This window comes from Zea mays, chromosome 8 (genome assembly GCF_902167145.1).
Source record: "Zea mays cultivar B73 chromosome 8, Zm-B73-REFERENCE-NAM-5.0, whole genome shotgun sequence".
Lineage (NCBI taxonomy): Eukaryota > Viridiplantae > Streptophyta > Magnoliopsida > Poales > Poaceae > Zea > Zea mays.
The window spans coordinates 176,738,169-176,753,704 of NC_050103.1; the positions used below are offsets into that span (position 1 = coordinate 176,738,169).

At 44.5% G+C, this 15,536-nt stretch overlaps 1 protein-coding gene and 2 pseudogenes across 2 annotated transcripts; all 3 read right to left on the minus strand.

Moving 5' to 3' along the window:
• Positions 1–499: 499 nt before the first annotated feature.
• On the minus strand, positions 500–1,152 carry LOC103636546 (GDSL esterase/lipase At5g45920). Its single transcript, XM_023300862.1, has 3 exons — positions 1,054–1,152; positions 693–917; positions 500–611 (listed from the first exon to the last, which is right to left on the minus strand). The coding sequence occupies exons 1-3, from the start codon at positions 1,150–1,152 to the stop codon at positions 540–542; spliced, it is 396 nt and encodes a 131-aa protein (XP_023156630.1). The 3' UTR covers positions 500–539.
• Positions 1,153–4,604: 3,452 nt separating this feature from the next.
• Positions 4,605–6,875, minus strand: LOC100501302 (uncharacterized; annotated as a pseudogene). The gene is made up of 7 exons (NR_157356.1): positions 6,798–6,875; positions 6,516–6,668; positions 5,974–6,094; positions 5,815–5,877; positions 5,505–5,625; positions 5,153–5,371; positions 4,605–5,037 (listed from the first exon to the last, which is right to left on the minus strand). The product of NR_157356.1 is annotated as an uncharacterized protein (transcript).
• A 3,761-nt stretch (positions 6,876–10,636) lies between these two features.
• LOC103637553 (protein ROLLING AND ERECT LEAF 2-like) lies at positions 10,637–12,019 on the minus strand (annotated as a pseudogene).
• Between the last annotated feature and the right edge of the window lie 3,517 nt (positions 12,020–15,536).

The following is a 15,536-nucleotide window of genomic DNA, read 5'->3' on the forward strand; positions in this document are numbered from 1 at the left end:
CTAGTGTTATGAGAAGAACCAACATGAATGTCATATGTGCATAGCAGCTAAAATAGTAAAATGGCAAAATCAGTGTAAAGGCACCACAGGATTCATAAACTTATCCTCAGTTGCTGATAGATTCTCTTCATAAAGCTATGCACAGTAGATAGACAAAGTGGTGTTTTCTCTTTACCGACTACTACAGGAGGTTCCTGGCAGAGAGTGATGAGCAGCAGTATCAGTATGGATCTAAATGCTGACAACCTTTTCTGACTTACTGAAAGCAGCAGTGCGCATGGATGCAATTCTCACTTTCTAACTGGCAAACTGCAGATAGTGGAATTTAGGAGTATCATATATGCGTCACAGCAATAGGAAAACAAAATGGGGACCAGCGCGTGAAAGGCACCCAATGACTTGGTTTTTTGCCATGATCGTCGATCGACCACGACATTTCCCGCAGAAAGCTAGCATCATCAGTAGAGCGAACAAGCGTGATATTGGTGGGTTCATTTGATTTGTAGTAGGAGTATCTTCCAATTGGATCTAGTATTTGTTTACCGGATTCTCGCTGGCTCGTAAATCGGTGGGGGAGTGATGAGTATGACAGCAGTGGAGGGCCATCGCTCCTGCGATCGAAGAACCCAAGCGACAGATAGGTGAGTGACCAATCCAAGACATCCGAATCCAAGATAAGCCCATAACTTAACCTTGAAGTAGGCGCAGATGGCGCGGAGGTTGCTCTGGTACTCCTTGAGCGGCACGTGCTGGTGCGCCTGCACCTGGTCCGGCAGAGAGGCGTCGTTGGCGCCGAAGAAGACTGTCACGGCCGCCGGGTCCGCGCCCGCGCCCGCCGCGCCCTCCATGGCCCGCGGCAGCACCTTGAGCGCCCACCGCGTGTTGTAGCCGCTGAGCCCGCGCAGCACCACGTCAGCCTGAACAATAGGGGCGCGCAGTCACAGCCAGATCGGGGGTTCGCTAAATCAAGGCCAGCTCGCCCCCACGCTCAACCATCACGTGTGGCCGGCGACGGCGCCGCCAGGGCCAAGGGAGGAGCGCGCAAGGCAGTACCTGGCGAGCGAAGCGGTCGGTGAGCGCAGCGCCCCATCCGCCGGACGTGAAGGACAACTCGGTGATGGAGTCGCCGAAGAGCACCAGCCGCGGCCGCATGTCCGGTTCCTTTTCTCGGGTCGGGGAATCCGCCGCGCGGCACCAACTCGCTTGCTGATCGAGTGGACCGGCGACTTCCACCGCGAGATCCAGAGAGGAGGACTGCGAATCACGGGGCGCTTCACTTCCGAATTCCGATATGCAGCTTGGAGGCTCTGGGGCAGTGCAGTGGGCAGGTGGCGCCGCGGCGACTACCTCTGCTGCATCTGGGAGCAGGCAGATCAAGTGAGGTCGAGGTCGAGGGCGGCGCCGAGGCAGGAAGGACAGGCGGGGAAGAGCCGAGCGAGAGCGAGGGCGGGCGCCCATGCACGAGCAGTGGGGGATTCAGAGAAGCTGGCATGGATGGCGTCGGATGGTTGAGGAGTATTGCGGTGCGTGCATTGCGGGGTACGCCGAGACGTGCGAAAAGGAGAGGCATCACTTGCACGCCGAGGGGAGGGGAGGCGAGGGCGGTCTACAATAGACTCTTAATAGTTAGTAGAGATTTCTCTAGGTTTTTTGTCCTTTTTGTCAAACTAACCTGAAAGTATCTAAAGGCGACGGTCCCGGCAGACGCTGTTCTCCAACCGGCGCTGCCTAGTCCCCCCGGCCATGCATGGGTGCATCTTCCTTCCACGTACGTTCCTAATCGCTCGGTGACGAATAAAAATCCATCGGCCGTGCATGGGGCAGGGCCGGCTCTGAGGGTATGCAGGGTATGCGACCGCTCAGGGCCTCCAAGATCAGTAGGGCATCCGTTTGTCCATATTATGTCCAAATACATATATGTTACAAATAAATCTCTATTCTCGTTTCTTTGTTGCGTCTCTCTGATTTTTTGGAATCATCTCTTCGAGGCCGTGCAACATTCTGCTTATGATGAATACTAAATATTGATTGATTCGGGAAGGTCGTAAGGTAAGGTGTTGTATACCTGTGCCTGTCGCGTTGCTTAATTCTAAGGGTCCACCCTGATAACCTAAGTTGCTTAATCCAAGTTTAGTTTGCTGAAATTTGTTTTCAGAAAATTTGCTCTAATGCATTTAAATTTGGTTTAGTGTGCATTTTAAGGTTTAGGCTAGTTCGAAAAATTAAAAGTAAAATACTCGCCCTCAAAGCAAATGTAGAGTTATATTACATAATATGTATAATTTTACAACTCATAAAATATTGTAATAGTCTCCTGTCATATCATTTTGAAAAAATGTGTAAATCATCAAATTTTTTTATTTTTCAAATATCATATTTGAAAAATAGCAGAATCAAATTTTCGTATAGGGCCTCCATATTTATTTTCGCTTAGGGCCCCAAAATGTTAGGACCGGCTATAGATGTCCAAACAGTGCGGGCCGCCCGTTTGGCCCGTGGCACGGCACGAATTTAGCCCGGTCCAAACACGGCCCGGCACGGTCGGTTACGGGCCCGGGCCGGCACGGCCCGTTTAGCGGGCCGGGTATGGGCACATACGGCGGCCCGCGTGCTTTGGCCCGACCCGGCCTGATAAATGGGTCGGCACGACAGCGGCCCGCATATTTATGTAAATACTAAATATGTAAATACATTTAATTCTCTCATAGTATGTAAATACTAAATACGCGGCCAAACATATATAAAATGCATACATAAATATAAAATGCATACATAAATATTTTGTTGTCTTAATATATATAAATAATATGTTATTATATATGATTAATTCTGTTAAATATATGTATTTATATACCGTTCTACTGTTGGTTCGGGCTAGTGCCCGGCCCGGTCCGTTGAGGCCCACCGGGCCAACGGGCCGGCCCGGCACGATTTTTCCCTGTGCGTGCCGGGTTTGGTCATGTCCCTAGGCACGTGGGCCAGCCCGACCTGGCCCGAAGCATCATCGGGCCGTGCCTGGCCCGACCCTATTCGTACCGGGCCGAAACGGGTTCGGACCGGGTCCGTGCCGGGTGGCCCGTTTGGACATCTATAGGACCGGCCCTGGCGTGGGGAGTAGGATGGCAACGGAGAATAGGTTCAATACTACGTAAAAGTTTCCCCGTGGGGTCTTTACGAATGTTTGTCGGGATATTTTTTCTCTATCCCTGAACTTTAGTAAGGATCCTCGTCCCTGTTTAAATTATAATTAGGATATACAACCTTTGTTATTAATATAAAACATTTTTACTCGTTATGTGTATATCAAAATGAATACATTTATACAATGATTGACCTCTTAATAAGATAGTTATTTATTTTTATCTTTAATTAGTACTCCCTCCGTTTCTTTTTATTTGTCGCTGGATAGTGTAAAATTACACTATCCAGTGACAAATAAAAAGAAACGGAGGGAGTATATAAAACATCATCAAATATAGGTTTAATGGGTTACCGTGAAGAACGGGGAATCCTCATCTCTGATTACTCAATAGGGGAAGAATTTTCCTGGTTTATATATACGTGGGGAATAAATTTCTCCAATCCTATTTTCTAATGGAGGAATTTCCTGCGGGTAATCTAGTATCGAGATTCATTGTCATCTCTAGTGGGGAGCAGAAGTAAAGCAGTGGGGGCAGGTGCGCGATGCTGCCGCGGCCGCTCACCGCAACGCCCGACATGCCGGGTAAAAATAATCCCCGCGGGCCGCGTACGGTGGTGTCTGCCCCCTCGGCGACGGGGGGCAGACTGTGTTCAGCGGTTTCCCCTAAATTTCTCCCCCTATATCTCACTCACGTGTCACGTCAGCGTTCTCTCTCCCCCTATATCTCCACGCTCTACAGCGGTTCCCCCTATATCAAACCTCTATACCCCACCACACCAATATTTTATACTTTCATCATCAACTAACTCAACTACCATCCAATATTTGTTTTATTTTTATTTGCGCTATGAACAGTGCGCGGTCGTAACTTAGTGGCCTGCACCACCGTGTTCGTAATGAGTACGCTTCCATCAAAGACAAAGCAATAGCAATAGCATGATAACTTGCCGCTGTCTGTCATTAAAATATTGAGACATAAGATGGCCTTTCGATGTTAGCCTTAGTTTAAATAACAGACATGTACTCTAACTGTTAGAAGTGTACAGATCAAAACTGATGTGAGCACTGAGTAGGCAGTAGAGTCTGCAGCTGTATGTATATTCATGAGGCATAATACAATCATGCCACAGACAGTGGATGTGGTTGGGTTGCCTACCTATATGTGATCAGCGCCAAGCAACCGTTGGTTACATTTTAGAGCTTCGTGCAGGTAACGGAGTGCAACATGGACATTGCCCAACCCTAGGGATGGCAGTGGGTAAGGTACCCAGTGGGCACACGAAGCCATACCCATACCCACTACCCATCATGGGTACAAAATTACGTCATACCCATACCCACTATGGGTAGCGGGTACCCATCGGGTACCCATACCCATTAACATTACGATAGATATGATCATTTGAATCGCAAAAATAAATACCAGCATAACAAATGTATCGAACCCAACATAATTTTATCACAGGTTCAACAATATTCAACATTAAATGGCAATATCATGCCTTCAAATCACACAAAACATAGCGGTTGATTCTACAAAACTGTGGACAAAACATAGCATTCATTTTATATGAGACATATAAATCTGGACCCACGTGTCATATATTAGCGGGTTCCCCATCGGGTAGCGGGTATGGGGCAACAGAGAACATACCCACGCCCACCATACCCGATGGGCATAACAAATGACCCAATAAAATACCCATTGATATCAAAATCCGCCATACCCGTGCCCTAATAGGGTTTTTACCCATCGGGTTTCGGGTTTCGGGTACCCATTGCCATCCCTACCCAACCCTTCTTCCATCATCACAACATTGATATAAGTTGCAGCGGTGTTACGATGAGAAGGGCCACATGTAAGGTGCAAAAGATATAGGGCACGATTGACATACCTGAAATATAACAGTCAGAACATAAATAAAGTAGTTCAAACATGAAAACGGTAAATGAAACAAGCTCCACAGGTAAGTGGGAAGAAATAAAACTATAGTGTCGTCCATTGTTTACCATGTCAGCTTAAGTAGATGACTCTGTGAACTATCGGAGCCTCATTTTCAAGCTTCTGCAGGCTGTCTGTTAATATCTTCCGGACAAAAGTTTGAGTAGCCTCATTGTCTTCAGGATCACTAGTCTGCAACCGTTGAACTCCAGGTGGTTGAGCACATGACTTATGAAGCAGCATCCTTAAGCTGATACAAGGGAAAATGGTCATCCCATTGGTCTCATCTAAACAATACAACATGGCAAGATGAAGTGTGTTAAGAGTAGACAGCTATCTATGCAAAAACTGAACCATACAGACATAAATTATGTAAATCTATTTGATAACATAAATTCAGCATGTGAAAAAAAACCTGACCTTGTTTTTGCTGATGAGTGCTCGCTTTCCTGCAGGGTTGAATCCTTCTTGGGATGCCACAATCGTCACCGGTTTCTCGTTACAAACTCGCACCTGCATACCTACCCAGATTCTAAGTGGTCTACAAAAACAAACGCGAGCACTCATCAACAAAAACAAGGCACCGACTACTGTCACTTATATAAGAATTTTATTGATGATGCCACCACAAGAATAAGCTAACAAGAACTGGAGAACCAGGAGGGCAGCAGGCAAAATCATTTGCAAATGCATGCAGCTACCGCGATGGAATGCGAAAACATATATTTACCTCGTTTGGTGAGCGAAATCCTGAAGAACAAACCAATAAAGAGTTCTCATCCTCTGTCAAAGCCTAAACAAATCATAGCGGGTTGGTAATATTATATTATAAGTAACTATATTACCTATTTTGACTGCATTAAGCTCAGTAGGACAGTAGGCAACTTACACTTGTATCAGGGATGTCAAATGCTGCCTGTGGGGAACACCTGATCTTATGCCGGGGTGAATAGAATTTGTAATCTCTTGAACAAATAGCAACTTCACTTCGACTAGTCAACCTTTTGAACCTTCACAATTTTTGTTACAATATAAAAATGGGAAACAAAGTCAGTATGACATATCAGAGGATTTATGCAATCAAATGAACAAGCAATGGTACAAAAATAAACAGAAGTTTTTCTAGGAAGGTGTAATCGATTACAAAAAACTTTTCTGGATTCTTTTTGTAAATTCATCCTAAACTGATAGTGTTCAAATATTACGGGTGCAGATGCCATGCCAATCTATTTTCAATGAATGACCTTTAACAAAGAAATCGATTTTGTAGTTTAGCATAGTTTTTTTTTCTGAAGGGGAAGATACGGAGGGGAGAGATTCTGTGCCTGGATTATATTAAGATCCAAAAGAGAGACTTCAGTTACAGAGCGACAAAACCGGTAGGGATCCAGGGCCAACATGGGGTCCTCGCCGCGCCGGCCGTCGTCTTACCGGGCGAGGGCGACCCGTCTTTGGCGGACTCGGTCGCGGCATCCGCCACATCGGGCTTCGGCTGGGGCTTCTTCGCCGCGAACACGGTGGTGCAGGCGACGATGTCGAGCAGCCGCCGCACGTGCGCGATGGCGAGCTCCTCCGTGTAGTCCTCTGCGCGCGACGGCGAGGAGGTGGTGGGGGTCAGTGAAGCTGGAAGGCGGATCTGCGTCGAGGTCCCACCGGTGGTCGCCGCACGGAGCAAGAAAACCGAATCGCGGGAGAGGGCGGCGCGACGGGTACCTTCTCCGGCGGGCCGACCGTCGCACTTGGTTTGCCTCGAAGACCGTCCTCGAAGTATTCCGAACCCGCGGGCGTGTGGGCGAACGAAGCGGCTACGGAGGAGGAATGCGGCGTAGCGTGGCCCTCCATTTAGCGTGAGAGAGAAAGAATCGGGGAGGGAGAGGAGGAGGAGGACACCGGTGAAGGGGAAGGGGACGCACTGTAGCCCCTATATCGTGTACAGTATTAGGGGAGGGGGAGGGCTGCGGACCCCGTTGAAGACAGTCTGATCTCGGTGGGATGACTGGACGAGGCGTCGGCGTGGCTGCCCATGCGATCCGCCTTGCCCCCGTGCAGTGCGGTGCCATTGCCATGCTACCGGTGACGGCGAGGAAAACGCGGCTCGCCCATCCAATCCACCTCTGTATCGATCAGCACGGTATATACGTACTGTTGCACTGCCTGGTAGCGTAGCAGTCGACGACGCCGGTAATAAAAATAATAACGAAACGATTAAACTACAGCGACGACGCTAGCTGTTGCTGTTGACGCGCAGCGCATAATTGAAAGCCGGATGGGGAGGGAGGAAGGCTGCCGCCATTCCTACACGCAGCAGGGCATCTCTGTCCGACCAACACTCTCTGCGCCCGCCATCCCCCTATCCCTCAACCAGGCCCTCACGTCGGCAGATCGGTCGCCACAAGAACGTAACACACAGTACAATCTGATTCGACCTCCGTAGCACGAGCGACGCCGATAGAAGGAGAACAGGAGACGATTCCTTCGTTCGTGCGTGCAGCGTGTCTGCCCTGCGTGCGTCGCCGTGTTTCCCGCCTGCCAGCCTTTACCCCTCCCATATAGTTTTCAAAACATAACAGGCTCGTCATATCAGATATATATGTGCCCAGAAAGTCCACACATACAACAACGAAAGGTACGTAAGGACATTAGAAACAATGTTATATAGCGGAAAAAAACATAGTTACAGTTATATATCACTGTATCAGAGTGTAGCTAGAGGGATAGTTACTGATCTTCTCTCTTTCAGCCTCTGCTAGCTTACAAACAAACGCAGGTACATACGTACTAGGCAATTACAATATAAAAGTTTGAGGCATGGGCTTAATGTTTTTTTAGATAATGGAACAGAAATAAGGTCCCAGCCTCTACACCATCCAAGACAGCGTACACAGCGTATCGATACATCCAACAAGCGCTTAGGCTCACAAACAGACTCAAAAAACCAAGTTTACCCAAGACAGCTAGACGACTAGGCCGCAATTCTATTTGAGAACTTCCACCCAAACTTAGCGAACACCTCCATAACGACCGACTCCAATAAGCGGCATGCCCTGTTCAGATCGGTCCTCGCGTCCTCGTCTCTAAGTAGCAGCGACCAAGAACGTGCCCAATATGTCGCCCTGAAAATAACCTGCATGAAAGTGTTAGCCTTGGCGCAATTGAATACCATATCATTTCTATTCAACCATATAGCCCAACAAATAGCAGAAAAACCTACACAAATCTGATTTCTAAATGCTCGCCGAAAACCAGCAAGCCAAGAACCAAACAAGTCGTGGGTGCTAGAGGGAGGTTGAATTCCAAAGGTGATATGTATTGTATTCCAAATAAAGCGGGCGAAGTGACATTGGATGAAAAGATGTTCAATAGTCTCTAGAGAACTACACGAACAACATTTTAGATTTCCTTTCCAATCCCGCTTTGCAAGGTTATCTTTAGTGAGAGTAACTCCATTTTTGATGTACCACAGGAAAATTTTAATTTTAAGTGGTATCTTAATCTTCCAGATTGGGGACTTAAGTGGAACAATACCATCACAAATCAATACCCTATAGAAAGAGCGTGTTGAGAATAACCGAATAATGTTTATGCTTCGCATAGTTGTTCTCACCCCCAAGATTTGGAGACGATAGGGAGAAGGGTAAAATTGTTCTTCAAGTCTTCACACTTCTTTTGATTGGAGATTGATGAGATATAAGAACAAGGATAGATGATAACCAAATGATAACAAGAAATATCAAGTGTGATCTTCATGCCTTCGTCTTCCCTTCATTTGAGATTAAGGCCGGAGGTGCAATAACATAAGGATCATGTGTTAGCAAAAGACGATGAGGAAGATATATATAGAATTTGGGTCTTCAATTCTTCAATGCCTTGTCGTTTGAGCAGATGTTATGAGGCCGACAACAGGCATTACCCCACTTAATTAACAAGAGCATTGCCACGTCCAACGCCTTGTTTTTAGAGCCCCCTCAAAAAAACTCAAGGACGAAGAAGGCACACGCACACAACACACCAAACAAGGCAAGCATGCATCACAACCTCGACGCTAGGCGTGCTTCTGTTCAAGCGGTAGTCATCCTGAAAGGTAGATTATGGATGATGAAGGACCATCTAACATTTGAACAAGGTAAGATTACAAAACCTCTAATTTTAAAGGAAATGCTGATAGAATAGAGGATATATAAGGTCAATGATATAATAAATACTATCTCAAAGGATCTTATATCAAGGATGGGAGACAATAGGACAAGGATAGAAGATATACAAATCAAAGGTCAAGGATTACAAAGGTTGTGCGGCTACACTAGCTACCGACTACCAGCAACAACATACTTGACGGTGTGGACTCTCAACTTTCCACTATGGCACGATATGCTCGACACTATGGCACATCAAAGACGTGCATTGTATACGACTCCACACTACAGTAAGATATAAGTAGTTGGGCCTCTGCTAGGTGGAACCTGCTGTATAAACAGAAAATATAACTCAAAGAGGCTCTCAGAAAGGTAGTACCTTTAGTATTTGTTTTAAATTTTCCCAGTTTTACCTAGAAAACTATGTAAAGCCGAAAACTTTTTCAACAAGAAACTGTTTCATCAGGATTTGTTTCGACGTGATTTATTTAATAGAAGAAGCTGAAAAAAAAAGTTGCCTGAAATTTCCTTATTATGAAAGCAGCAGGGAAAACTGCTCCCAGAAACGTCCACGTCACCCGAATTATTTTGGCCGTTGGATTCACTCCCTGTGCGCCGTGTGTGTAGATTCTTCTATCATCCTCTCATCTCGCTCTCGCGCTGTCTCCTCCTCCCCAGAACTCCAGCTTCCCCTGCTCGGCCCCGCTCACCTGCGTTCTCCGGCGAACTTCCCCTACTCGCCCCCGCTCACCTGCGTGCTCCGGCAACAACCGCTTTCAGACTTCGGTTTCCCTCCACCGGCGCTCCAAAGGTAACCACGCTTCCTCCCCCGCCCCCTCCGTCCACCCCACCCCCTCCACCATATTCCGATTTCCATTGCTAGGGTTCGTCGTGTTGGGTTGGAGTAAACACGGCAGCGGCAGCGGCTCTTCCCCCTCCCTCCATCGGATTTCTCAAGCTGCGATTTATTTAGGGTTTAGGGTTCGTCGTTCGATTCGTATGCTTCCCATTTTTTCCCCCAAATTTCTTTGCTTCTGCAACATCCGGTGTCTTCCACATTGGACCTCCGTGTCTCCAGAACTCCGTTGTGCGATGGCTTCCACATGCCGACGGCCTCCATGGGGAAAAAGCGGTGAGTCTTCACTCCCATCGTCGTCTCCGCGTTGGACGACTTCCCGGTCGAGTCTGGCGCCGCCCTTCGCTCTTGCCCACTGTTTTACATCGCGGATCTGTAGCTTTGCTGTGCTGATGGTAGTAGATGGAATCTCGCCCCCGAATTGGTGACGTCGTTCCGGCCAGTAACCCTCCAGATCGACGACCAAGCAAACAGCGACGCACAGTGCAGCCTCTCGCCGCACAGGTCTTAGCTACTACACATTTCAATGCATTATTTAATCTCCAGCAGAGATGCGTGATAGGCTACAGGAGATGCGAAGGAAAATCCCTGATCACGTCGTGCTTGCTGATCGTCTCCGTGTCCAGAATCAACTCCATAAGCTGAGGATGCAGCTCCTCATCCCTTAGAATTTCAATCCTCCTTGATACCGACTGAACTGTGTGTATTGACACCTTCAGCCGAGTATGCAAGCTTCTCAATGCTGCACAAATCTTATCAACAGAGGTAGGTTCTTCGCCTTTCACATCTTGGTTCCTCAAATGTGTCAGCCTCTTCTCATACTCGATTCTTAACCGCTCACCTGCCTGCAAGTGACGAAAACAATTATGGCTTTTTCATGCATTTGTCTACTGGTGTAAGCCCCTGACAAAGATCATACCTTTACTTCTTTGTATAATTTCTTCTCCCATGTATAGAGTCTATCCAAGGTAGAGTGGTGACTTCCAGACATGGTACTGCAAGATTCTTCAGAGTAGCAGCTGCTAGTCTCATTGTCAAAGAGATCATCTATTGAGCTAGAGGGAGCAAGAAGGAAACGAGATGATGATGAACGGGATGACGCAGAACGCAAAAATGCAACTGGGTTCAGCATCTTCGCTGCAATACACAATTGGCAAGCAATGTTCAGTAAGTGTCAAATCTGGATCTTTAAGAGTAATTTCAGTGTGGATCATAAAAACAGTACCAGAAAGATCGTTTGAGGTTGATTACTGAGCTCTACTTGCCTCCAACATTACTGAGATTTTCCGAGCAGCGTCACATATCCCCGAGAACTGACAGTCGATATCCTTCATGGCCTCAACCAAGCTTGCTGGCCTTCGATTCAGATATACTGTGAAACCAGGAGTTTCTTCTGCATTTGCTACTCTGTTTCTCATCAACTCTTTCTTGTGTGCCTTTATCTCAAGTTCTACTGTCTCGCAAGGTTCTGGTGCTTCAGTACACTGAATACCTTTGGATTCAAATCCCTTTGTTTCTTGCTTCATATTGGCATCGAAATTCACATTAGAAACCATACACTCAACTGAATGCTCATATTCCTCGCCATCGTCTTCATCATCGTCTTCATCATCATCTGCATTGTCGTGCTCTTCTTTTTCCTCTTTTCTGTCCATCTGTACATGCTCTTGACACTCATCATCTTCCTCTTCGAGTTCTGGGATTCCTTCCTCCTCTCGTACCCGTTGTAACCTCACGAGTTCATCATCAGTGACCACATTGTCATAGCTACTCCGAGGGCGGGGATATGTAAAGCTGTCCAGTGATGAGAATGGGTTCCAGAAGAAGTCCCACGGTGAAGATGCAAATCGGTTGTGCTGCTCCAGTGCCTGCTTCATCAAGTCCCTTCTGTCCCGGCACATCTTGATAGCCTCCTCATCTTCTAACCTGGAAGCAGCACATCCCATCTCTCCAAAGCCTTGTATAGTGTTCAAGAACCAGTCATGCTTGCATCATAATCTCTTGTTACAGAAAAGTTTCAGCATCAGGAAACCAGGTATTGCTTTATCCATCGATGTGGAAATTAAGATCTTCTCGCAATTTTAACAGATTATTGTTGACACCGTCACCATTTGAACGTTGTTGCTTCTCGAGTCGCCTTATCATCCTCTAAATCTTCCGTCTCTCCCCTGCTTCTTTATCACTCCTACTTTCCAGATGACATATACATCGAAAAAAGGGGGTGCTCTTTGTTGGCTTACTGCTCCTGCGTATAACATTCTAATTTCGCTATATAATATACGTATATACCTTAACTGCGGCATCTACTGATTTGTTATAACATTCTAATTTCGCTATATAATATACGTATATACCTTAACTGCGGCATCTACTGATTTGTTTTTTTTTCTCTTCATAGCAGACCAGGATAAACTAGAGTTCGAAATCAAGTTCAGTCTCACTAATCTTATCAGGTCATCTCAAGTCCAGTGACTCATCAACCAGGTACTTTGTACACACTTTGATACTTCACCATCAATATTATCCAATATTCCAGTTCATGCACATATGTACAATTGCAACTCCATTTTTCGTTTAAATTATGAAACATTGCATGTGTTCCTATACAATTGTGATTCTATTTTTGGTTAGAATTATTAAACACTGCATGTATTCCTTATTTTACTGGTACATCAGTATATATTCATATAACATTCTAATTTCGCTATATAATATACATATATACCTTAACTGCGGTATCTACTAATTTGTTTTATATATATATATATATATATATATATATATATATATATATATATATATATATATAACAGACCAGGATAAACTGGAGTTCGAAATCATAGCCCGTGTCAACAAGTTCAGTCTCACTAATCTTATCAGGTCATCTCACGTCCAGTGACTCATCAACCAGGTACTTTGTACACACTTTGATACTTCACCATCAATATTATCCAATATTCCAGTTCATGCACATATGTACAATTGCAACTCCATTTTTTCGTTTAAATTATAAAACATTGCATGTGTTCCTATACAATTGTGATTCTATTTTTTTCGTTAGAATTATTAAACACTGCATGTATTCCTTGTTTTGCTGGTACAGCAGTATATATATATATATATTTATATACCGAAAGATCACTATATACTTGATCTACGTATATATACTTACATATTATTAAAAAACGTAGGTTTAAAGCGTGAAATGTTCCAATTTGCTACATTATTAATGTGTAAAAATTAATATCGCTGATCCAAAATGGAACATGCTGTTTCAAACATCACAAGGAAGAGGAGTAAGCGCCTTCGTACCCTGTCTACATACATCACCCAAATCTAAACGGAAAAAAGGTATCATCCATGGATTGTTATGCTCATACAACAATTTATCATGCCAGAACAAATCAGTACATGTTGCGCCCCATCGTCTGTACCTCCTGTGGAAGCTCGTCGCATACGTAGACAATTGTTGAATGAGAGAAGGTTAATATCCTCAGGTAGCGTGACCATCTACCCTTTTATTTTTAATTTTTAAAAAAGGGAGACCATATAGGTACCTAGTTCTAAAAATATAGATATACTATTTTAGGTGTATTCGCATCCTCTCAGCAAGCCTCAACATTACAATGTGGTCACTTCGACCCAAAATTTGTTGAAGCACTCAAAGGTATGTCCAATTCTGGATGTAACCCATTTTTTAGACAAACTGTACTTACTAGCTACACCTAAACAAAATTTACAGATTTGAATAAAAAAGATGGTGAAAACTGCACCTAAAAGAGTTTATAAATTTGAACATAAAGATGGACGGGAACAAAGGGAATTTTTTTTAAAAACAATTCTTTTAAAAAATATTTGCTAATACTACTTTGTGTAAACGAAATGCAGCTTCTTACCATGCTCGATCTTACTATGGACCGCCATGCTACCAATGCACCCACTGTTCTGCTCTTTTCTGGTATAATGAAAGAATAGGATCGTCAAGTGGAAATCGATCAATTGTTTACAATAATTGTTGCAAAGGCGGCAAAGTCCGTCTTCCTCCTTACAGCCCTAGACCTGAACCATTGTTATCACTAGCCCGGTTTGATGGCGATTCGATATCTAAATCCTTCATGCAAAATATCAGGCAGTATAATTGCTTGTTTGCATTCACATCTATGGGAGCTCATATTGATAGGTCAGTGAATGATGGTCATGGTCCTCCAATCTTTAAGATATGCGGTCAAGTCCACCATCGAATAGGATCATTACTGCCAGTAAACGACCAGCCTCCTAAATTTCTTCAGCTTTATGTGTATGATACAGCACATGAGGTCAACAATCGAATAAACTCTCTATCCGCTGCTGATGGTCCTACCTCTTCTATACGACAAGATATTGTACAAGAATTATTAAAAATGTTGGACGAGCACAATCCCTTTGCTAAGAAATTTAGGCTTGCCAGTGAAAGGCTTAATGAACACACAAATGAAGAATTTATCATCAGAATTATTGGGGCTAGAGAAGGAGATCCTGTGCAGTACAATATGCCAACAACCGATGATTTAGCCATGCTTGTTATTGGTGATTTCTCACTTGATACCTTCAAACGAGACATTATTATAGAAACAAGAAATTCGGAATTGAGGCGTATTTCATCATTGCATCCAGCATATATGGCTCTCCAATATCCACTTTTGTTTCCATATGGAGAGCGTGGATTCCAAGTTGGTGTTGCTTATAGTGATACAAGGGTTAGAGGAACAAATTCAAGGGCTCATATAACCATGCAAGAATACTATTGCTATCAATTTCATTACAAGGTTGGCCAGCCAAATCCATTTCTATCTTATGGTACACTATCAAACCAGGCTAAGGTCGATGCTCGTGCCTGTATTGATGAAAATAGACTTATGTATATTCTAAACAATCAAGATAAATTACGAATGGAAAATCTTCAAGGCATATCAGATGCTGTTAGTAGAGGTTGCATAAACGGTGACGAAATGGGAAAAACAATCGTACTTCCGGCATCACACATTGGTGGACGACGATATATGATACAAAATTATCATGATAGCATAGCCATCTGCAGAGTCCATGGTCCACCCGACTTTTTTGTAACATTTACATGCAATGCAAAGTGGCCTGAAATTATAGATGGTCTTCAACACTCTGGCCAAAAATCTTCAGATGCACCTGATATTCCTGTAAGAGTATTTCATATGAAATTAGAAGAGTTGTTACAGGATATTAAAGGTGGTAACATATTTGGCCCTTGCAAAGCAGGTGCAAATACATTTTACTATGTTTTCTATGACGAAACTATTTATCATTGCTAATCCAGTTCGATTTTTTTCCCTTTTTCCTTTTTTTTTCTTTCCCTCTTGCCCATTTCCCTACCTACATTTACAGGAATCTGTTTTTATTTATGGTTCTACCGTATTTGTAGTATACCTTCACATATTTTTTTATGTTTAT